The sequence below is a fragment of the Elephas maximus genome, chromosome 9 (assembly GCF_024166365.1).
Source record: "Elephas maximus indicus isolate mEleMax1 chromosome 9, mEleMax1 primary haplotype, whole genome shotgun sequence".
Classification (NCBI taxonomy): Eukaryota; Metazoa; Chordata; class Mammalia; order Proboscidea; family Elephantidae; genus Elephas; species Elephas maximus.
This window is the reverse complement of record NC_064827.1, coordinates 41696916-41721151: the sequence shown is the minus strand read 5'-3', so window position 1 is coordinate 41721151 and position 24236 is coordinate 41696916. Positions and strand designations below refer to the sequence as shown.

Sequence of the window (24236 nt, the reverse complement as noted above, 5' to 3'; positions counted from 1 at the left end):
AAAAGCCATTACCAAGGGTCCTCTTCGGTCCCTCAGGGTCAGTGAGCCCCCTAGGCATGGCACACTAGGCAGCAAGTCGGGAACGAAACTGCGGAGAAGGTGTCGCGACCGGATCCCCAAACGCAGCGGCCGCAGAGCCTCGGTCCCGGCCCGCCCTGGCCGGCGGCTAGTTGCAGTTTCGATTTTCCCTCTGATCGCTTGGGTTCCCAGACAGCTCCGCCCCTCAGCCTCTGTCGAGCACTCGGAAAACCTCTCCCGGCTTGCCGCGCTCCTCCAGCCGGGCTTTAAAGGGAGTCGGGGGCCGGGCGAGGCGGGGACCTCGCCGGAGCCGAGACGCAGGCATGACGGCCGAGGAGCGCAGGAATCTGCGCACCTTCGGAGACTACGTCAGGAAAACCCTGGACCCTACCTACATCCTGGGTTATATGACCCCCTGGTTGAGGGAAGGTGAGTGGTCCCCAGCGGCGCCCCTTCGCCCGGGTCTCCGGAGTTCCCGCGCGCTCCTCAGGGGCGTGGAGCTGGAGGACAATTTTTATTTTCTTTTTAAAAATCAATACAGGTAGGTTGCTAGGAACGCCGGTTTTAGGGCAAGATCTCCACAGCATTTTAGACCAGAGATTGCCAGAGTTTGAGGAGACTTTGGAGGCCCAGATGGAGAAACTGAGGCTCAGCCAAGTGAAATGACTTGCTCAGGAGCACGTATCTATTTAGGTTCAGAGCTGGGGAAAGAAATCGCTGTCCGCGTCATTTATTTTCACCAGTAGTTACCTCGACTTTTGCTGACATCGGAGAACCAGAAGATGGGTGCGGTGGAGTGGATGCCAACTCATAGTCATTCCATAGGACAGAATGCCCTATTTTTTTCTAGGTTTTTAGGCTGTGATCTTTACTGCAGCAGATCGCCTGGTTTTTTCTCCTGCTGCGCGGCTGCTGGGTCCACAACCACCAACCTTTTGGTCAAGGAAGTGTTTAACTGTTGCACCACCGCGGTTCCTTAGAAGATATTGTTTACAGGCCCTTAAAAAATTTTACAGCTCAAGGTTGGAGTGAGGGGGAAGGAGTGAGGGGGAAGGAGTGAGGGGGAAGGAGTGAGGGGGAAGGAGTGAGGGGGAAGGAGTGAGGACTGTTCTTGTTTTTAGGCGCCATGAAGTGGTTTCCGACTCATAATGACCCTGTCTGCGTACAACAGAACAGAACACTGCGCAGAACACTGCCTGGTCCTGTGGCCGTCCTCGCAGTTGCTGCTGTGCTTGAGCCCGTGGTTGCAGCCACTCTGTCAATCCATCTCGTGTAGGGTCTTCCTCTTTTTTGCTGTCGCTCTAACTTTACCAAGCATGATGTCCTTCTCCAGGGACTGGTCCCTCTTGATAACATATCCAGAGTATGTGAGACAAAGTCTCACCATCCTTGTTTCTAAGGAGGGTTCTTGCTGTACTTCTTCCAAGGCAGATTTGTTCCTTCTTCTGGCAGCCCATGGTATATTCAATATTCTTCACGAACACCATAATTCAAATGCATCATTTCTTCTCTGGTCTTTTTTATTCATTGTCCGGCTTTCGCAGGCATCTGAGGCGATTGAAAACACCACGACTTGGGTTAGGTGGGCCTTAGTCCTCAAAGTGACATCTTTGCTTTTCAATGCTTTAAAAAGATCTTTTGCAGCAGATTTGCCCAATGCAATATGTCATTTGATTTCTTGACTGCTGCTTCCATGGGCATTGATTGTGGATCCAAGTAAAATGAAATCCTTGACAACTTCAGTATTTTCTCTGAAGTTGTCGAGGATAGGACTGTACAAATGATTACAGTGTCATGGTACAAAGTGCTCTTGAGCTCAAAGGAGGTTGACTGCTTACTCTGCTGGGCCTTATCTGCACTTTCAAACAACTTGAGAGAAGCAAGACTTTTTCCAGAGTGAATGGCTTTAGCCTTCAGTACAGACCCAGAGGTGTTTCCCTCTGGCTTCTCAGCCAGATGATCATGGATAACGTCCATTCTGTAAATTGGTGTTGAACTTTTTTGTGCTGGAGATGAGGGTAGCCTTCTGGGAAAGAAAGAGGAGGGGAAGAGAGGGAGTACTTGATACAAGAGCAGAGATGAGAGAGGGGGTCTGGCAATTTCTCTTCAGTCTCTTAAGTACCTAAATATCTTTTCTGATGTTAGAAAGTTTTTGAAAATTACATTAAAGTAGAGAGGTAACTAGGGTGCTAATTGCTATGTGGAAACCAAACCACAAGTTGTGAAGTGAGGACTGAAAGAATTCCACAGAAAAAAGTGGACCTCTCCTTTTTAGTTGTGCCCATAGGGAAGTAAAAAAAATGGCGTCTTAATGACCATAGTATCTTGGGCCTCTGAAGCATGTAAGCACATGCAAGATGTCTCTTTTGGCAATCCATGGAATGAATGAAACTGACACATTTTAAAGATCCAAAGATACAAATAGAATGGGTGCAAAAGGATGGAAAAAGATATATCGTGCAAACAGCAACAGTGAGAAAGTTGGAGTGTCTGTACTAGTATCAGACTAGATAGACTTTAAAACAAATACAGATAATAGAGATAAGGAGGAACATTTTATAATGATAATAAGGTCACTCCATCAGGAAGACATGACAGTTATAAACATATATGCATCTAATAACACCATCAAATTACATGAAGCAAAAAGTGACAGAAATGAAGGGAGAAATAGACAATTTGAGAATAATCTTTGGAGACTAAAATACCTCATGTTCCATAATGAATAGGAAAACGAGACAGGAAATAAACTAGGAAATAGAAGACTTGAAGAACACTATAAACCATCTCAACCTCACAGACATCTATAGAGCATTCCACCCAATAATAGCAGAATATACATTCTTCTGAAATGAACATAGAACTCATATGCTAGGCCATAAAACAAACCTCTGTACATTTGAAAGAGTAGAAATAATATAAAATATGTTCTCTGACCACCTTTAAAAAAAAAACAAAACACCTAGACCAGTTGCCATCGAGTAAATATTAACTCTGGTGACCCCATGTGTATCAGAGTAGAACTGTGCTCCATAGGATCTTCTTTTCTTTCTTTCCTTTTTTTTTTTTTTTGAACATTTTATTGTTGTTTGGGTGAAAGTTTATAGAGCAAATTAGTTTCCCATTCAACAATTTATGCATAGCTTGTTTTGTGACATTGGTTGCAAACCCCCGAATGTCTTATCACTTTCTCCCCTTCCTCCCTGGGCTCCCTGTGTCCATTCGCCCAGCTTTCCTGCCCCTATTTTCCTTCCAAACTTTGCTTTTGGGCATCTGTTGCTCTTTAGGTCTCATATGGTTGATTGTTCTGAGGTGTACATTCCTTACTGGTGTTATTGTTCATTTTATAGGCCTGTCTATTGTATAGGAGCCCTGGGGACACAGTGGTTAAGAGCTCAGCTGCTAATCTAAAGGTCGGCAGTTTGAATTCACCAGCTACTCCTTGGAAACTCTATGGGGCAGTTCTACTCTTTCCTATAGGGTCGCTATGAGTCGGAATCAACTCAACAGCAACAGGTTTTTTTTTTTTTTTTTGGTCTGTTGTTTGGCTGTAAAGTGATCTCTGAGAGTGATTTCAATTCCACGTTTGAAGGATGTCTAAGGGCCATAGTCTCGTGGATTCCACTAGTCTCTATCAGACAAGTAAGTCTGGTCTTTGTTATGAGTTTGAATTTTGTTCTGCATTTCTCTTTCGTCCTGACCATGACCTACTATTATGGCTCCAGTCAGAATGGTCAGAAGTGGTAGTTGGGCACCATCTAGTTCTTCTGGTCTCAGGCTATTGGAGGCAGTGGTACATGTGGTCCATTAGCCCTTTGGACCAGTTGCTTCCTTGAGTCTTTGGTTTTCTTCACTGTTCTTTGCCCTGGATGGGAAGAGACCAATTGTTGTATCTCAGATGGCCACTCATAAGCTATCCAGCTTACGAACTAACCAGTTGCTACTCACCAAGGTAGGATGTAGAACGTTGTCTGTATGGATTTTGTGACATGCCAGGTGACCTAGATTTCCACTGAGACTATGGTCTCTAGCTCTCAAGCTCAATATCTCAGTTCCGGGAAGTGTATGGTTATGGCTAAGAAGTTTTCATGACTCTGTCTCCTATGTGTACTGTTGCATACATAGGTATATCTGCAGCATGTATACATATATATTTTGTTATACATATATATGTATGTGGGTATAATACCGTATGCCCTCCCACCACTGTTCAGCTTGCTTATCTACCTGTGTATCTGCTTGTACATTGTTATTTTTACTGTTGTTGCATGATTGTTTATGTATTAGTATTTACTGTTGCCGTTTACTCTTGTGTACCTTTCAGTGTCTTCCTTTACTTTATGTTGTGCTGACTTCCCCCATTTTGTGTATTATCTCTCCCTTTACCAAAGTTAGTACATGTCCTCTATCTAGTTAGTGGTTTTCCCTCCCCCCTCTCTTCCCTAGTAACCATCAAAAAATGTTCCTGTCTGTGTGAAAACCTTTTCTTGAGTTTTTATGATAGTGGCCTCATACAGTGTTTTTCTTTTTGTGATTGACTCATTTCACTGTGCATAATGTCTCCAGGTTAATGCACCCTGTAAGATGTTTTGCGGATTTGTCATTATTCTTTAATGTTGTCTGGTATTCCATTGTGTGTATGTACCACAGTTTGTTTATCCATTTATCCATTGATAGGCACTTAGGCTGTTTCCATCTTTTTGCTATAGTAAATAATGCTGCAGTGAACATGGACGTGCATGTGTCTATTTGTGTCACAGTTCTTACTATATATACCTAGGAGTGGGCTTGCTGGATCATATAGTATTTCTATTTCTAGCTTTTGAGGAAGCACATACCATTTTACAGAGTGGTTGTACCATTTTACATTCCCACCAGCAGTGTATGAGAGTTCCAATCTTCCCACACTTCTCCAGCATTTCTTGTTTTCTGTTTTTTGGATCATTGTCATTATTACTGGTATAAGATGGTATCTCATTGTAGTTTTGATTTGGATCTCTCTAATGGCTAACGATTGCAAGTATCTCTTCATGTATTTGTTGGCCACCTGGATGTCTTTGGTGAAGTGTCTGTTCATGTCCTTTGCCCATTTTTTAATTGGGTTGTTTGTCTTTTCGTTGTTGTGTTGTTAGAGTTTTCTACAGTTTAGAGATTAAACCCTTGTCAGATATGTCAGAGCCAAAATTTTTTCCCCAGTCTGTGGGTTCTGTTTTTACCCTTTTGGAAAAGTCTTTTGATGAGCATAAGTATTTGATTTTCAGGAGGTCCCAATCGTCTAGTTTATCTTCTGCTCTTTGTGCCTTTTAAGTTATGTTTGATAATCTATTTATGCCGTAAATTAGGGATTCTAGGTCCTATTTTTTCTTCTATGATTTTTAGGGTTTTAGTTTTACATTAAGGTCTTTGAACCATCTTGAGTTAGTTTTTGTGTATGGTGTGAAGTACGAATCCTGGTTGATTTCTCTGCAGATAAATATCCAGTTTTGCCAGCACCATTTGTTAAAGAGAGTATCTCTTCCCCATTTAATGGATTTTGACCCTTTGTTGAAGATTAACTGTCCATAGGTGGATGGATTTGTTCCTGGGTTCTCAATTCTGTTCCATTCTGTGTATCAGTTGTTGTACCAGTACCAGGCCGTTTTGATTACTATGGCCGTATATAGTAGGTTCTAAGATTGGGAAATATGAGGCCTCATACTCTGTTCTTCTTCTTCATAGGATTTCCAATCACTAATTTTTTGGAAGCAGATCACCAGGCCTTTCTTCTGAGGTGCATCTGGGTGGATTTGAACCTTTTGGTTAGCAGCCAAGGGTGTTAACTCTTTGTACCACAAAGGATCTCCCCTCTGAACATAGTGGAATGAAATTAAAAATCAGTAAAAGGAAGAAATTTGGAGAGCTCACATATATGTGGAAATTAAGGAACACACTCCTAAATAACCAGTGGGTCAAAGAAGAAATCAAAAGGGAAAATGGAGTGAATGAAACACTAACAGACTGGTGTGAATCCCATTCTTTATGCACTCATGTATTGATTCAATAAATTAAAGTGCCTCATTTGTGTCAGGCATTATGCTAGCATGGGAGATAATTAACTAAGCACATATTATCTAATAAAACCTAACCAAACCTGCTGCCATTGAGTATATTTCGACTTGTGGCAACCCCATGTGTTGCAGAGTAGAACTGAGCTTTATAGAGTTTTCTTGGCTGTAATCTTATGGAAACAGATCACCAGGCCTTTCTTCATAGTCTGTCAGCTCCGCAGAAACCTGTTCAGCATCACAGCAACACCCAAGCCTCTGCTGACAGAGGGGTGTGGCTGTGCTTAAGATGCATTGACCAGGATTTGAACCTGGGCCTCCTGCATGTAGGCAAGAATTTATCAGTGAACCACTACTGCCCCCTTTCACTTTCTGATTTTGCTGTAATTTTTACTGATGCCATGAAGTGGCCCTATTTTCGCACCCTTAGTTTTACAGTAAATTCTCAATTAATGAATTAATTCTGAATGAATAAATTTTGCACAAAACTTGTTGCTGTTGAGTCGATTCTGACTCATAGCGACCCTGTAGGACACAGTAGAACTGTCCCATAGGGTTTCCAAGGAGTAGCTGGTGGATTCAGACTTCTGACCTTTTGGTTAGGAGGTGAGCTCTTAACCACTATGCCACCAGGGAATAAAAGATTATCAGGAAAGCCATTGTTCGTCCATTTACCCCAGTGTTACCATGACTTCTCCCTTGTTGTGAGGCACCTTTTCCAAGCATTTTTTTTAGAAACTTCTTTTCTTAAGGCCTGCCCTAGACTGTGCTCCAAACTAGGAGAAGTTTCAAGAGACGATAGCAGAGTGGATTGGTGAACAATGGATGTAGTCTGGCTCGGCAGAGAATTTGGTGCCTTCCTGAAGTCCCTTCCAATGCATGATTTGTTACGGTCCCCATCTCTATTCGGCAAGGTCTGACAGGTTTTTTTTTTTTTAATGATTAGTGGTTCTGCATTCATAAGTCTCTCTTGCTTTTGTTTGTAGATGAGATGCAATATATTCAGGCTGAGAAAAACAACAAGGGCACTGTGGAGGCTGCCTCAGCTTTTTTCAACTTCCTTGTGGAGCTCAAGGAGGAAGGCTGGTTCCGTGGCTTTTTGGATGCCCTGCAACGTGCAGGTTAGTTTATTTTTCTTAAAAATCAAAGTATGTCACTTGGCTCTTCCAAAATGCTGTAAAGTGAAAAGCTGTTACTTTTGAGGTATCTATGTAGTTCATGTTTCTTGATCTGAGGCTGTGTAAAGACTATTTTCAGGCAGATGATATCATTATCTACCTGAAATATCCAAAGGAATCTACAGAAAGATTATTATAATTAACAGGAGAGCTTAGGAAGTTTCTTGGCTAGATGATCAGCATATGAGAATTATTTTTATATTCATCCATTGGAAACAGACCGAATTTGTAGTCTAAAATGAAATACCATTTATAATAGTAACAAAAACAGTAAGGCGTTTAGGAATAAATCTGACAAAAAGAAGTCTAAAATCTGAATGAAGAAAATGATAAAATGTTATTGAAAGATATTAAAGAAGTTCAAACTAAACAGAGATATATACTCATGCACATGAAGAGGAATACTTGATACCATGAAAATGCCTCTTCTCCCTATATTGATCTGTATACTCAAGACGATTCTAATAAAAATCTTACAGACTTTTTCAATTAATTTGAAAAGCTGATTCTAAATTGTGTAGGGAAAAATTATAACCCAAGACTGGTCAAGACACTCATTGTCATGGATTGAATTGTGTTCCCCCAAAATATGTGTCAACTAGGTTAGGCCATGATTCTCAGTATTGTGTGGCTGTCCTCCATTTTGTGATTGTAATTATATGTTAAAGGGGCTTAGGGTGGGATTGTAACACCTTACTAAGGTCACATCTCTGATCCAATGGGAAGGGAGTTTCCCTGGAGTGTGACCTGCACCACCTTTTATCTTAGAAGAGATAAAAGGAAAGGGAAGCAAGCAGAGAGGGGGGACCTCATACCACCAAGAAAGAAGCACTGGGAGCAGAGTGCGTCCTTTGGACCCAGGGTTCCTGCATGGAGAAACTCCTAGGCCAGGGGAAGATTGATGAGAGGGACCTTCCTCCAGAGCTGACAGAGAGAGAAAGCCTTCCCCTGGAGCTGACACCCTGAATTTGGACTTATAGCTTACTAGACTGTGAGAAAATAAATTTCTCTTTGTTAAAGCTATCCAGTTGTGGTATTTCTGTTATTTCTGTTATAGCAGCACTGGATAACTAAGATACCCATCAAGAAGAAGAATTCAGTAGGTTGGGGCATCCCCTTCTAGATATCAAGTTTTATTATAAAGCTTCAGCCATTGAGACAATGTAGTGTTTGTTCTGGAATCAACAAATTGACGAACGGAATGGAATGGAGTGGAATGGGGTGGGGTGGAGTGGAGTGAAGTGGAGTGGAATGGAATGGAGTGGAATGGAGAGCCTCCAAATAGACCCATATATTTATGGAAACCTGGGAAAAAAAGTCTATTTGATAAGTTGCAATGGGCCATTACAAACTGGGTAACATAAATAGGTTAATATTTAAAACCAAAGAAATCCTAAATTTTTATACAAGTAAATTTTGTTCCTTACATTATTCCATTCACAAAGATTGAATTTCAAAAGAATTAAAGACAATTATAAAAAGCAAAATTTTAATAATTTTAGAAAAAAATATAGAATAATATTTTTGTGACCTTGGGGTCGCAGGATTTTTGAAACAAGACATTAAAGCATTAACCATAAAATAAAGGTTGATAAATTTGACATTAAAATTAAGACATCTGTTTATTTAAAAACACCATAAGAAAAGTGAAAAAACAAGTTACAACTGAGAGAGGATATGTATAAAATATATAATCACTAAAAGGATTAGTATCCAGAATATCTGAAAAAGACTTAAAAATCAATCTAATATTGAGAATGTTCATGTATTGTGAAGAATTGACTTGACGGCACCCAACAGCAACAATAACAAAGACAAAAATCAAGGGCTGTAAGTGAAATCTGTGGATTACTTTGGAAAGAAGATTTTATGCCAAGATCAAATATATGACTTGTAATTTGTCATTAGTACTTTCTCCTAGGAGCCCTGGTAGCACAGAGGCTAAAAGATTGGCTGCTAACCAAAAGGTCAGCAATTTGAATCCACCAATTGCTCCTTGGAAGCTCTATGGGGCAGTTCTACGCTGTCCCATAGGGTTGCTATGAGTCAGAGTTGGCTGGACAGCAATGGGTTTCTTGGGACTTCCTCCTAAGGATTCAGAAGAGGATGTGGAATGAGGGGTATCATTGCTCATGTCAGATGATTCTTGGCTGAAAGCAGAGAATACCAGAAAGATGTTTACCTGATTTTTATTGATCGTACTAAGGCATTTGACTGTGTGGGTCATAAGAAATTATGGATAACACTGCAAAGAATGGAAATTCCAGAACATTTAATTGTGGTCACGTGGAACCTGTACATAGACCAAGAGACAGTTTTTCGAACAGAACAAGAGGATATTCCATGGTTTAAAATCAGGAAAGGTGTGTGTCAGAGTTGTATCCTTTCACCATACTTACTTCAGTTTGTATGTTGAGCAAATAATTTGAGAAGCTGTACTATGTGAAGAATGTGGCATCAGGATTAGAGAAAGACTCATTAACAGCCTGCAATATGCAGATGATACAACCTTGCTTGCAGAAATTGAAGAGCACTTGAAGCACTTACTGATGAAGATCAAAGACCACACCTTCAGTATGGATTATACCTCAACATAAAGAAAACAAAAATGCCCACAAGTAAATCAATAAGCCATCATGATAAACGGAGAAAAGATTGAAATTGTTAAGGATTTCATTTTACTTGGATCCACAGTCAACACCCATGGAAGCAGCAGTCAAGAAATCAAATGATGCATTCATTGCATTGGGCAAATCTGATGCAAAAGACCTCTTAAAGGGTTAAAATGCAAAGATGTCACTTTGAGGACTAAGGTGTGCCTGACCCAAGCCATGATACTTTTAACTGCCTCATATGCATGTGAAAGCTGGACAATGAATGAGGAAGATCAGAGAAGAATTGATGTCTTTGAATTATGGTGTTGCCGAAGAATATTGAATATACCATGGACTAAAAAAAAAAAAAAATTTTTATCAGAAGAATGAACAAATCTGTCTTGGAAGAAGTACAGCCAGAGTGCTCCTTAGAAGTTAGAATGATGAGACTTTGTTTTACGTACTTTGGACATGTTATCAGGAGAGACCAGTCCCTGGAGAAAGACATCATGCTTGGTAAGGCAGAGCGTCAGCGAAAGAGAGGAAGACCCTCAATGAGATGGGTTGACATTGTGGCTGCAGGAATGGGCTGAAGCATAGCAATGATTGTGAGGATGGCGCAGGACTGGGCAATGTTTCATTCTGTTGTACATGGGGTCACTGCCATGGATTGAATTGTGTCCCCTCAAAATACCTGTTAACTTGGTTAGGTCATCATTCCCAGTATTGTATGATTGTCTACCATTTTTTCATCTGGTGTGATTTCCCTATGTGTTGTAAATCCTGTCACTATGATGTTAATGAGATGAATTATCGGCAGTTATATTAATGAGATCTACAAGATTAAATAGTGTCTTAAGCCAATCTCTTTTGAGATACAACAGAGAGAAGCCAGCAGAGAGACAGGGAGACCTCATACCATTAAGAAAGCAGCACCAGGAGCAGAGTGCGTCCTTCGGATCTGGGGTCCCCGTGCCTGAGAAGCTCCTTGACCAGTGGAAGATTGATGACAAGGGTCTTCCTTGAGAGGTGACAGAGAGAGAAAGCCTTCTCCTGGAGCTGATGCCCTGAATTTGGACTTGTAGGCTACTAGACTGTGAGAGAATACATTTCTCTTTGCTAAAGCCATCCAATATAATACAACAATACTTGTGGTATTCTGTTAGAGCAGCACTAGATGACTAAGATGGTCACTATGAGTCGGCACCTGACAACAACAACAATGTTCTCCTAAAGGACACTAAACATTTTTTAGAGTACATAAAAGGTTGGGTGCTTAAAGTAAACATTAATTTTTCTTTTTGAAAAATCATTATTAGTTCAGGTAATTCATAGATTTTTTTTCAAGGGTTCTCTTGCTGTATATACAAACATGATTCTTATGATTTTTTTTCAGTTGATGTCATAAATGTTCCCATTTTCTTCTTTATTTTCAGGTTATACTGGACTTTATGAAGCCTTTGAAAGCTGGGATTTCCAAAAAATTGAAAAATTGGAGGAGCATAGATTGCTTTTAAGACGTTTACAACCAGAATTCAAAACCAGTATTAATCCATTAGATATTCTTCCTGAAATATCCCAGTGTTTAATTAATCAGGAATGTGAAGAAATTAGACAGGCAAGTTAATTAATATAAAAATACTAATATTTGGGAAAATAACTTGAAAATGGAAAAATTTTTTAAATTTCTATGCTGTTTGAGACCTGAGAAAAATATCTGAACTTCACAAAATTTCTCAAATTCAAGATATAATTACATAATAGTACTTTTAATGTGAACTGGGTAATTTTTATGTCAATTTTTTTTATATTTGCCCTCTTATCAGTTAAAATTACTTTATTACTCTTGTGAAAAATGTTTCATGTCAATTTAAATAAAATTGAACAGTTCAGCAAATAAAAAGATAAAAGGAAAAAGGCTGTAGACTAGTAGTCAAGCGCTCAGGTTCTAGGCACACAATTTTGTTAGATTCCTTGCTCAGCCACTTACTAGTGGTGTGATCTTGGGCTAGTTAGTTAGCCTCTCTAAGCCTCTGTTCCTTCATATGTAAATGGGATTAATAATAACCCACTACCCACTGCTGTCGAGTCGATTCCGACTCATAGTGATTAATAATAGTGCCTTATTAATATGATATTTTCATAGGGATTCAATGAGATAATATATGTGAAGTGCTTACATATGTCTGCACACAATAACAAGTGCTTAATAAATTTTAATTTGTATAATTGTAATGATGGTTAATAATAACAGTCATATAAATCCCACTACCCAGAAAAAATATTAGTCAATATTTTGTTGTATTCTTCCGAATATCTCTCTATGCCAATATACCTATATTCTGAATGGTTGGTGGATGGCTTAATTCTTTTCCTCATATTGCTGATGATAGGTCTAAGTGCTCAGAATAAATGGGGAGGCTTGGCTTAACATAGTGATATCAAGTATAGAGGACAAGGATGAAGGAAAAGGTATTTTAAAAGACTGTTAGCTGGCACAAAAGTGGTCCTGAGTAAGACCCACTGAACCATAGTGTACAATGAGTTTTAAGTCAGATAGTACTTAAATTGATGTTTTTTCTGTAAAAACTCATGAAAGGAAAACTTTTGAAATGATTGATCAACAAACTGCAGTTGCCTTGCTTAGGTTTGTTTCAACAAGGGGTCGATGGCAGGTGCGGAGAAAATGGTTGAATGCCTTGTCAGATCAGACAAGGAGAACTGGCCCAAAGCTTTGAAACTTGCTTTGGAGAAAGAAGAGTGCAACTTCAATGAACTGTGGATTGTAGAGAAAGGTAGGACATTCTAAGGAAGAACTCTGAAAAGAGAAGTGGGAAGGTCTGAAAACATGCTCTCCATTCCTCATGGGTCTACTTAGGGCTTCCTCATTCCTTCCTGTTTTTCACTTTCTGTTCGGTATGTGTCTAGATTATCAGAGAGATAGCTTGAGAATTCTAAAGGTTCAAATTCCAGGACTCACTCCCTTTAGAAGTAGAACCAGCATAGGCCTTGCCTGGTTTTTTCACCTGGAACCCATCTGAAACTGGCTCAGACCAAGAGTGGAAAAAAAAAAAAAAAAGGGGGAAGAAGAGTCTGTGGTGATTAAGTACCTGAGCTCATTTGGCTTCCGGAAGCTAACATCTTCTCAGAGCATTGTTTTAAAGGCTGAAGGTGAACCATCTGAGTGGTCTTAGCTTTCCTTAGGCTTCTTAGTTGTTCTAGAAATTTTTGGGTTGGGGCAGTTAGAAATGGAAGACATGAATGCCTCCTGAAGGAGTGCTTCTCTTCTTTAATGTACAAATGAATCACCTGGGGACCTTGTTTAAATGAAGATTCTGATTCAGTAGGAGCTCAAGATTCTGCATTTCTAATAACCTTTGGAAGCTGCAGGTCCATGCTCCACACTGCTTTGAGTAATAAAAGTGCTAAACGGCATTGGAGTTCAAACTCCAAATTGAGATTTCAAAGTCAAAACGATTCTTTTAGTTGTTTTCAAAGGTGAAAGGAGTGGTGGTGGGGAAGTCGTAATGAAAGTTTAAAATTTCAGTGTTATGACCTCTTTGTAAAAAGGAGCCCTGGTGGCTGCTAACCGAAAGGTTGGAAGTTAGAACCCACCAGCTGCTCCTTGGGAGAAAGATGTGACAATCTGCTGCCTTAAAGATTTACACCGTTAGAAACCCTATGGGGCAGTTCTACTCTGTCCTGTAAGGTTTCTATGAGTCGAAATTGACTCAATGGCAGTGGGTTTGTTTGTCTTCTTTGTGGGGCCTACCCCTTCAAAACTATTATCAGGTTATGTTAAAGATTCTAAGATGTTTTTTGGTCTCATAAAGGTGCAGAAGATGTTGAAATTAAAGATCTTGAGGATGGTGAAATGGAAACTTCTGAAGTACAAATATTCTACCAGGAAGAACCAGAATACCAGAATCTTAGTCAGAGTTCATGTCCACCTTCAGGTACCTGGCATTGTTTGTTCTTTTCTATAATGGTGCTCTTCAGGTAATTTCTGTGGGGACATGTTTTATAGTGCCAAAAGTCACAGCCTTGTGAAAAGGTTTTTGAGGAAAATTGGAAAAGAGAATTTTTGTTAAAATAGGTTTTTTTTTTTCAATAATTACAAATGCCATTCTTTCCCTTCCATACCTGTCATCTACTTCTTCTCATCCTTTTATCACTAAGAAATAAGGTGCATGTCTATGTTAAAAATGCAAATAAGAGTCCTCCCCAAACCTCAACTTACTCAACTTCTATGAAATCCAAAATCAGTTGTAAAGAAATGCTTCTACTATTTGTTAGCCAGTGGCTGAGTTTTCTTTTCAGGTCCCAGGGCTGCCATGTAAGTTAATGAAGTTTGTACACTGCACAAGTTGTGCCTGGTTGAGGGAATGAACGGGGGCTGAGGTCCAGCCCGGGCTGCAAGAGGGGCTCCTTTTTCTAATTCTCACAAAGGCACTGTATAAGGCCCACCTTATCTTTCTTTCTTTCTTTTAATATTTTATTGTATTTTTGGTGAAAGTATATACAACCAAATAGATTCCCATTCAACAACTTCTACATATGATATTCAGTGACATTGGTTACATTCTTCACATTATGTTAATATTCTCATTATTTCCATTCCAGTTAACTTAGTCCATTCCGATTAACTTAGTCTCACTGCCCCTCAACCTTCTCTGTGCTTTAGAGTAATTTTTGTCCATTTGGTCTCATACAGATGATTTTTTAAAAGAGTACAACACTCAAGGGTGGCATTCTTTGCTTTTTGAGCTAACCTGCTGTTTAGTTAAAAGGTAACTTGAGGGGATAGTTTCGGTTCAAGACCTCAGGGAGTCCTCCAGTCACAATCGGTCCAGTAAGTCTGGATTCCTTGAGAATTTGAAGTTCTATTCCACATTTTTCTCCCTTTCTGTCAGAATCCATCAGTTGTGGCCCTCATCAGAACATTTGGTAGTGGCAGCTGGGCAACCACCTTATCTTTCTTGAAGCATAGTTTTGTGTTACATTAGGAGACCAGAAGGTTGCATGAGGAGGCATTATAAAAAGTTACTTATAAAAGGGCATCAGGAAGGAAATTATGATTAATGATAAGTAGCGTTAAAGGAAGGAGCCCTGGTGGCACAATGGTTAACCATTCGACTGCCAACCAAAAGGTCAGTGGGTTGAACCTATCAGTCACTCCATGGGAGAAAGAGGTGCAGCCTGTTTCTGTATAGATTTACAGCTTTGGAAACCCTATGGGGCAGTTCTCCCCTGTCCTGCAGGGTTGCTATGAGTCAGAATCGACTTGATAGCAGAAGGTTTGGTTTTGGTTGGCTAGTGTTAAAGGAAGATGTGATTTTGGCATAACAAGATAAGAAAATGTGCAGATTACTTCTGCAACCAGATGATGCACCTTTTTTTTTTTGTCATTCCATAATAAAAATCCATGAATATTAGTTCTTAGCTATAAAGTTTTCTCTGACACTTGAAGTTCCTTAGCCTTTCAGAAATTCTCCGTTTCTTTAAAATGGGTAAGTTGGACTCACTAGGTGATTTCCAAAATCTTTTTTAGCTTTTAACATTTTATATGACTATTTTTTAGTGAGATAGTCTCTGACTTTTTTTTTTGTTTAATTTTGGTCTGTTGGGAGAGAATACCATGTGAGAGCCTGAAGAATTATAAAGCATGGGGTTGCTCTTCAATAAGAGATTGCTCTGGGACTCCGATGTTAACAGTTTAGTTTTCTTCGAAGATTTTGGAGGGACTTGTCGTAGCGTTTCCTTTAACCTGTGATCATCTGCCTTGACCTGAATTAGGCCATTCTTGCTTTAATTCTCCCTTTCTAAGTGCCCATGATTTTTTAAGAAAGAATTCTTCGTGTTTTTGTTTGTTCGTTTCTTGTTTTTCTTTTTTTGCAGTCGATCCTTTGTCACTGAGGGAAACTTCTGAACTTCAGATCAGTGGAGAAGCTGAAATGGTCAACAAAAGACGAGGATTCTAGTTTCTTTAAAGGACACCTTTCTTGCCAGAGTCGGAATTCATGTCCATTGGACTGTAGCTATTGTTGTGATTTCACAGATCCATAACTATTTGGTAATTTTGTTTCATTTGTATTACAGAAGTATCTCATACTAACTTGTACAGCCCCTTGAAGCCAAGAAATTACCAATTAGAGCTCGCTTTGCCTGCTCAGAATGGAAAAAATACAATCATATGTGCTCCTACTGGTAAGCTGATTGCCATTACTTACAGTTTGTTTCTCTGTTTGCTTCCTTTTTTTTTTCTTTTATTGAATACCTGGAAAAAATAGGCAAGTTTCAGTTTTTTTCCTTATTCCATTTGTCTTTTGAAAAAAACACCCTATTAATACAGTCTCAAGATATTTTAAGGGACATGAGAAAGAAAGGAAAAATGACCTCTTTTAGTCCAATTTGGGCCCTGTTTGAGTGCATATTGCTGTTGTTGTTAGGTGCCGTTGAGTCGGTTCCGACTCATAGCGACCCGTGCACAACAGAACGAAACACTGCCCGGTCCTGTGCCATCCTCACAATTGTTGCTATGCTTGAGCCCATTGTTGCAGCCACTGTGTCAGTCCATCTTGTTGAGTGTCTTCCTCTTTTTTGCTGACCTTCTGCTTTACTGAGCAAGGTGTCCTTCTCCAGGGACTGATCCCTCCTGATAACATGTCCAAAGTATGTGAGATATAGTCTCATCATCTTTGCTTCTAAGAGCATTCTGGTTGTACTTCTTCTAAGACAGATTTGTTCATTTTGAGTGCATATGTTTCAGTCACTTTGTAAATTCTGCAGTTCTTATTAGCACTTCCCCGTTATCAATTTAAGAGTCAGCCTAGTGGTTTTAGGGAAGCCAAGACTAAATGCATAATGTTAGTAATGTGTTTTCTGTTTTCTTTACATGTTAAAAGGTTGTGGAAAAACCTTTGTTTCCATTCTTATATGTGAACATCATCTTAAAAAATTTCCACAAGGACAAAAAGGGAAGATTGTCTTTTTTGCAGTTCAAATCCCAGTATATGAACAGCAGAAATCCGTGTTCTCAAAATATTTTGAAAGGCTTGGGTAAGTATAATGGTTGGTCCAACTTCTTTTTTTTCTAACTCCATGTATGTTAAAAAAAACTTATACGTTCTTTTAATTTTGGTTTTTGAAAAAAAAGATTTAAAAGTCTACATGTAATGGATTCAGTTCGTATATAATCTAATGTGATTTCTTCATGGATTCTTTTTGGTTAGGTATACTAAGAAATTCTAAATTGCAGTGGCTAGCTCCTGTAGAGTGAATAAATGCCTTTTTAAATTTGACATTTAATGGCACATTTAACTTTAGTGATTTTGTAGTTTATTTAATAATTCTCTTTTCTTTAAGTACTCTTTTCTTCCTTACCCACCAAAACCCAGTGCCATCGAGTCGATTCCAACTCATGGCGTTCTTCCTTAGTGACCTGAAATAACTAACATATAAAAAAAACTACTAACATATACTATTATCAATTACAAGGAGGCCTATTAGTGCAATGGTTAAGTGCTCATCTGCTAACCAAAAGGTCGACAGTTCAAACCCACTGGTGGTTCTGTGGGAGAATAGACCTGGCAATCTGTTTCCATAAAGATTACAGCTTAGGGAAACTCTATGGGGCAGTTCTACTCTGTCCTGTAGGGTTGCTATGAGTCAGAATTGACTTGGCGGCATACAATACAACAAGTATCAATTATAACTAACTTGCATTTATTGATCACTTACTATGTTTTAGGCTCTGTGATAAGTGTTTGACATGTGTCCAGCTATGCTCCTGTTAGAGTTAGGGAGAACTTAATCAATTGTTGTTCTGACCCAGTGTTTCGTGTCTTTGTGGCTTGTCGTTCACACTGTGGTTGCTAATAGGGAATTTCTGTCATTTTCCAGGTACACAGTCGCAGGCATTTCTGGAGCAACATCTGAAGAGGTCCCAGTGAGACAGATTGTTGAGAACAATGACATCATCGTTTTAACTCCACAGATTCTTGTGAACAACCTTAAAGATGGGATTATTCCATCACTCTCTGTCTTTACTTTGATGATATTCGATGAATGCCACAACACCAGTAAACACCACCCATACAATATGATCATGTTTAATTATCTAGATCAGAAGCTTGGAGGATCTTCAGACCCACTGCCCCAGGTATTTCCAAAGTCAGATGGCTTTCTCAGAAAAGCGACAATCTTCCTAAATCCTGTTTATTTACTTTTGTGGCCACATTGAGGGTGGCCTTCTCAGGTCCTAAGTTTATGTCGTATTGATTAATTTAAATACTCTGTATGTAAATTGGAGCCCTGGTGGCACAGTGGTTAAGAGCTCCGCTGCTAAGCAAAAGGTTGGCAGTTCGAATCCACCAGCCCCTCCTGAAAACCGTATGGGGTAGTTCTATTCTGTCCTTTAGGGTTGCTGTGAGCTGGAATTGACTCAATGATACCGAGTTTGGTTTGGGTTTGGTATATATAATTTTCATTCATTCATTCTGTTAACATTTATGTATTATGTGGCTACATGTGCCATGCACTGTGCTAAGCACTGGGGATACAAATATAAAAAGACATAGTCCTTACACTAAAAGAACTTAAAGTCTTGTGGGGAGGCAGATATGTAAGAATTCTGTGACAATTCATCATAATGGCATGCTGTGGTGATGAGAACAAGGTGCAGTCAGAACATAAGTGAAAGAGCTCCTAAGTGCTATGAAAATCAGGCCAGACCGAACAGGAATTTTATCAGGTAGACGGACAAATGGTTGAGATTCAGTAAGAGGCTGCTATGTGTCCAGAGGCACAGAGGCATGAAAGAGCATGGTATGCTCAAGAACCTGAAGCCCTTCAGTACTGCTGGAGTGTACAGTGTGAGGTAGGGAATAGCGGTAGGTGAGGCAGGATGGGAAAGACAGAGGGAATGCCAGAAGAGACCAGAGGGTATGGGGTAAGTAGCAAGTAGGTGGATTAGTATGGGAGAGGAGATGGAACAGCACTACTGGTGTCACCAGGTGGAAGACAGTAAGATGAGGCAAAACAGAGATGTTCTTCGATGGGGGCAGCACTCAGCTACTAACTGAAAGGTTGGTGGTTCAAATCCACCCAGCAGCTCCTTAGATGAAAATCCTGGTGATCTGCTTTCAAAAGGTCACAGCCATTTAAAACCCTATGAAATCCCTGTCCCACATCCTCTCTTTTCTTTTAAATGTAGAAGGAGTGATAGGTCATTTGCTGAGAATAGTCAAGGTGGGAATGGGACAGTGTGCTTGGGGAGGGTGGGAAGGGTTTGAAATGGAAGAGGGAACTGAGAGAATACGAAGGAGAATTGCCTGTCATATGGAGGCCCAATTGAGGTTGAAAACCATGAATTTATATTAACACCACTCTGCACACTTGTGCATAGTTCCCCAGCCTTGATAACTACCCTTTTTGGAAGTATAGTTTAAAAGAAATTCAGTGTGGTGCATACAGACAAAAAAGTACCCTTCAGTAGCAACCATATTTCTACTTTTTCTTCTAGAATAAAATTGGTAGTTAACTAGATTCCTTGCTGGTGAGTCAATTTTTCAATATTTATTGAGTGGCTTTTGGAGGAAGAAATGAATATTTATTAGGTAACTATTAAGCTAAATTCTTTGTGGGTGTTATTTTATTGAATCCACCTTTTAAATAGCTAATGTTCCCCAACTTTACATTTAGCTGAAGATTCTTGTCCAAGGATGCACAGTCCGTGGGCATGGCTGAGATTGCAATGGAAATGTGTCTGATTTCAGTCCTTGACCTTTTTAGTATATTGTTCTGCGTCACAGGGGTAATGGGGGTGAAGAAGAGAGAAGTCCTACCATGAAAGAGTTTCTTGTTTCAGCTTCTATGCTGCTTAGTGTTCTGCTTATCAGTTGCTGCTCCTGCATTTATTCAGTGCTTAGCCTAATGGAGGGAGTCGCTGGGTGGGGCAAATGGTAAGCACTGCTACTAACTGAAAGGCTGCTGATTCGAATCCCCCCAGCGACTTCTTGGAAGAAAGGCCTGGTGATTTGTTTCTGAAAGGTCACAGCCATTGAAAACCCTATGGAGTGCAATTCTACTCTGTACACGTGGGGTCTTCATGAGTTGGCATACAGTCGATGGCAGCTGTTTTGGTTGTTTGGTTTAGCCTCATGGGGACCTTTCGGCTTTGAATGTCATAGAGAATGTCAGTTAAAAAAAAAATGTTTTTGCTTTTTATCTGAAGTTAGTAAACACACACACGAAAACTGCTCCAGCAGGACAGAGTTACGTGTGTGTGTGTGTGTTACATGGAAGTGATATGCTATTTCCCAGACATCTGTTGATTTGGGCTGCTCCTCACAGGTCATTGGGCTAACTGCTTCAGTTGGCGTCGGGGATGCCAAAGACATAACTGATGCCAAGATGTATATCTGCAAGCTGTGTGCTGCTCTTGACACATCAGTGATAGCAACAGTCAAAGACAACTTGGAGGAACTGGAGGAAATTGTTAATAAGCCCCAGAAGTGTAAGTGGCATCCAGTAACAAGCCCTTAGGACTTCGTTACCCGTTTCTACATCTAGCTCGGAGCCATGTAGATGATATCTAGATGAATGTTGGATTTTTACCCTTTCTCTGTTTAGTTGAAAATACTTAACACCAAACTTGGGAAATAATCACATTTCCAACTTTCTCCCCAACTAAGTTCTCTCCCTAAGCAATGGATGAAATGTAGGAGCGGCTTCTAGAGATCAAACATTCTTGCTTTTTGGTTCCATAAAACTCCTATAAAGGTAGTAACAGTGGGAAAGAGGTAATGAGAAAATATAAGCATGAAAATGGCCCGGGGCCTGGCTCACTCCTCCCTGTGCTCCATGCCTGAGGAATATACTGTGTGGTCATTTCATTATTGAATATTTGTCTCATAATTTTGGCTGAAATGAAATTATATATGAATTCACAACTTCCCTCAAAAGATCAGAATATGATTTTTTTATAAGATTGACCAGCAAATGTTTATTGAATACCAACTCTATACTAACCTTGTATGGGAGAATATAGATGATACGTGTAACTTTATCCTTGCTCTTTGAGTAGCATATGGCCTTATGAGCGTAAGGCAGAACAAACACATATGGAATAGTAGGGAGGGGAGCAGTTAAGTTCCTTTCTGGGGGCTGCCTGTAAGGAGTTTAGAGAAGATAGCCAATCTAAATTTTTTAGTATCATGTAGGAATTTCTTTATGATCCAGTCCCTCCCTTTTTCTGATCATCGTTCCTTCCCACCTCCTATAAACCCAGCTGGCGTCCTCAAACATACCCTGTGCTTCTCCTTCTAGGATTTTCTTCATGCTATCCTCTGTACTTGACTACTCTTACTTCCTCCCCTCCCCTTCCCCTATTTATTCCACAACACTGTCTTCCCTGAAAAATTACATACTCCCTCCCCAGTACCCCAAGATACCTTGCACATACTTCTGTTACATCACTCTGCTGTGGTTATTCGACTACGTATCTTTCCGTCCCCTAAGAACACAGACCTTTCTGGAGCAGAGAGTATGGTCTTTCAAGTTTCTATCACCAGTACATGGCATATAATGGACATTTAATATGTTTTTACTGAAAGAATGCAATGATGGATGACAGAATCAGCGTGAACACTCCTGACGGTTAGTTGAGGAAGGAGAATATCAGAGAACAGAAACAGGGTTAAAGAGCGTGGCCTTTGCAGAGACAAGGCAGAAACTAGTCTCACCAGAGCAGAGGTTGTGTGCTGAGATCATGGGAAAGCCAGAGTGAGAAGGCAGATTAGACCCAAACCATGAAAGACAGAGGTGTTAGAATCAAAGCATAAAGCAATAGCAAGCCACTGAAGGGTTTTGCACGTTTGTTAACTCATTTTGACATCTGCTTGTGAGCTTGGAGTCTGAGATTTTATGGAGGAAGCAACAAAGGCACAGCAGGGTTTGGAGATATTTACTTTGACCTATGATCTGTCCTTTCTGAAAAATACTCACTGTCCTTCGATTGCTCTAGTTTTCAGGAAAGTGGAAACACGGACTACCAACAAATTTAAATGCATTATATCTCAACTGATGGTGGAGATAGAGAAGATGGCAGAGAGTGTGTTTGAAGAACTTGGTACTCTAACTCTCGGTGAGAAAAGTCTCGTATTTTGTGTCCTCTCCACTTGGAAGTAGCCATATGTTGTTCACTACTCTCTTTTTGCATTCTCCTCAGTTTGAAAAATGTCAAGACTATGTCCAAAGTTGACTGTCTTGAATATAGGTTATACAGGGACCTTGTAGGTACTCCTTTATTCCCTACTGCTTTTTTTTTTTTTCCTTTCTTAAATCCAAAGTAAATCCATCTGGACCCCCACACACCTCAAAAATACCATATTCAAATTCGTTCATCACTTTCTTGACCTTCCAAATTCTCCCTAACATCCTTGTTTCTATGAATGGGACCATCATTCCTCTGGTGAGTCAGATCCAAACCTAGGGATGATCTTTGATTCTTCTTTTGAGACTCCCTCATGCAGTCATCAAGTTTTGTTCTTCCCCTATTTATTCATTCATTCACCACACACTTATTGTGCTGGGCACTCTGCTAGGAAATGGAAATACCAAGATTAAGGACATAGTCCCTGCCCTCAGGAAAGTCACAGCCAAATAGACACGATTCGGATGGGAATAATTTCCATGCAGCAGGGGCAGAGTTACATGCTGGGTGCCAGAGGACCACATGGGAACTTTGACCTAGAATGGGCTGTAGGGAAGGGTTCCTGGGGGAGGTAGCGCCTGAGACAAATCTTGAAGTTGTCAACCAAGTTAAGGAGAGAAAAGCATGCAAGGTCGCAAGGACCGCAGGTATAGAGGCATGAGAAAGCATAGTGAATTTTAGGAACTAGAAGCATTTCTTGATAATTTTACCACATGAGTAATGGAAAGGAGAGAGGCTAAGGTGGGGACAGATAGTGAAGGGCCTGGTGGGCCAAGCTGAGTTTGAATTTCATCCTGAAAGCAATGGGAAACAACTGAAGATTTTAAACTGATTAGTGATGTGATAAAGATATTAATAAATGAAGAAGACCAAACAGAGGCAGTGAAGGTGGGCTGGAGATGGGAGGTGGAATGTGAAAGGTGCTTCAAACTGGAAGCATTAAGACTTAATGGCTAGATGGATTGGGATGGAGGTGAGAGAGGGGATGTAGTGGGTGACTGCCTTTCAGGTTTCTGGCTTGGGCATCTGCGTGTATGTCAGTGGGTAGTATTGGTTCCAGGACTAGGAGCAGCTTTGGCAGGTATGAAAATGAGTTTAGGTATTTGGAGACGTTGGATTTGTGATGTCTGTGGGACATCTAGGAAACGCTGGTGGCACAGTGGTTAAGTGCAACAGCCATTAACCAAAGGGTGGGCAGTTCCAATCCGCCAGGTGCTCCTTGGAAACTCTATGGGGCAGTTCTGCTCTGTCCTATGAGTCGGAATCGACTCGACGGCACTGGGTTTATTTTTTTGGTGGGACATCTCAGGGTGTCTTTCCTTTTCTCACCCCCTTATTTTGCTTTTAGCTTTTCTTTCGCAGTTTAACTTAGTTCCTATTCTAATAGCCTTTTAATTGGTTTACCCACCTTCACTCTGTCTTCCATCCAACTCCTCATTACCTGATTATCAGGAAGACTAATCAGGTAATGGAGTCCCTGGGTGGTGCAAACAGTTAATGGCCTCACCTACTAATTGAAAGGTTAGAGGTTCAAATCCACCCAGAGGTGCCCTGGAAGAAAGGCCTGGCAACCTACTTCTGAAAGATTAGCCATTGAAAACCCTACGGAGCACAGTTCTACTCTGAAACACATGGGCTTGTCATGAGCTGGAATCAACTCAACAGCAACTAGTGGTATCTTCTTTACAGAGAGTAAGAAAGACAATTGGAGGGTGACATACCCAGATCCTTCAATTCCTGACCATACGACACAGTGAAATACCTTTTTGTTTTCCCAGAAAGCTTATCTCATATTCAAAATAGGGAATACGGTACACAGAAATACGAACAATGGATTATTGCAGTTCAGAAAGCGTGCATGGTGTTTCAGATGCCGGACAAAAATGAAGAGAGCAGGATTTGTAAGGCATTGTTCTTGTACACTTCGCATCTACGGGTACGTTCCTTCTTTTGAAGGGCATATTTTGGTCATAGCACCTACAGGGAGCTTCACCGTGGCAGCTGAGAGAATGTGAACTTGCCATCCTGTCTCCAAGAGCTGGCTTAGGAGCTTTTCCAGGAGGTTCTTATGAAGCAAACTCCAAAAGTTGTCACATTCAGTCCCTTCCGTTTGCTTTTTGAAGCTTAACACTGGAGACAGTGGAACTGAAACAAAGCCTGAGATTGTAGGCTGTGCCTCCAGCATACC

General features: G+C 40.3%; 1 protein-coding gene across 1 annotated transcript in view; it reads left to right on the top strand.

The window, feature by feature from the left end:
- The first annotated feature begins 341 nt into the window (after window positions 1-341).
- The window catches only part of RIGI (RNA sensor RIG-I), a 44858-nt gene continuing 20963 nt past the window's right edge, over window positions 342-24236 (top strand). Inside the window, exons 1-11 of the mRNA XM_049896817.1 lie at window positions 342-447; window positions 7049-7183; window positions 11271-11452; window positions 12482-12629; window positions 13668-13790; window positions 15934-16041; window positions 16740-16893; window positions 17737-17995; window positions 20188-20350; window positions 21860-21979; window positions 23827-23984. Of these exons, the coding sequence (XP_049752774.1) occupies window positions 342-447; window positions 7049-7183; window positions 11271-11452; window positions 12482-12629; window positions 13668-13790; window positions 15934-16041; window positions 16740-16893; window positions 17737-17995; window positions 20188-20350; window positions 21860-21979; window positions 23827-23984 (1656 nt within the window). The remainder of the gene's footprint in view (window positions 448-7048; window positions 7184-11270; window positions 11453-12481; window positions 12630-13667; window positions 13791-15933; window positions 16042-16739; window positions 16894-17736; window positions 17996-20187; window positions 20351-21859; window positions 21980-23826; window positions 23985-24236) is intronic.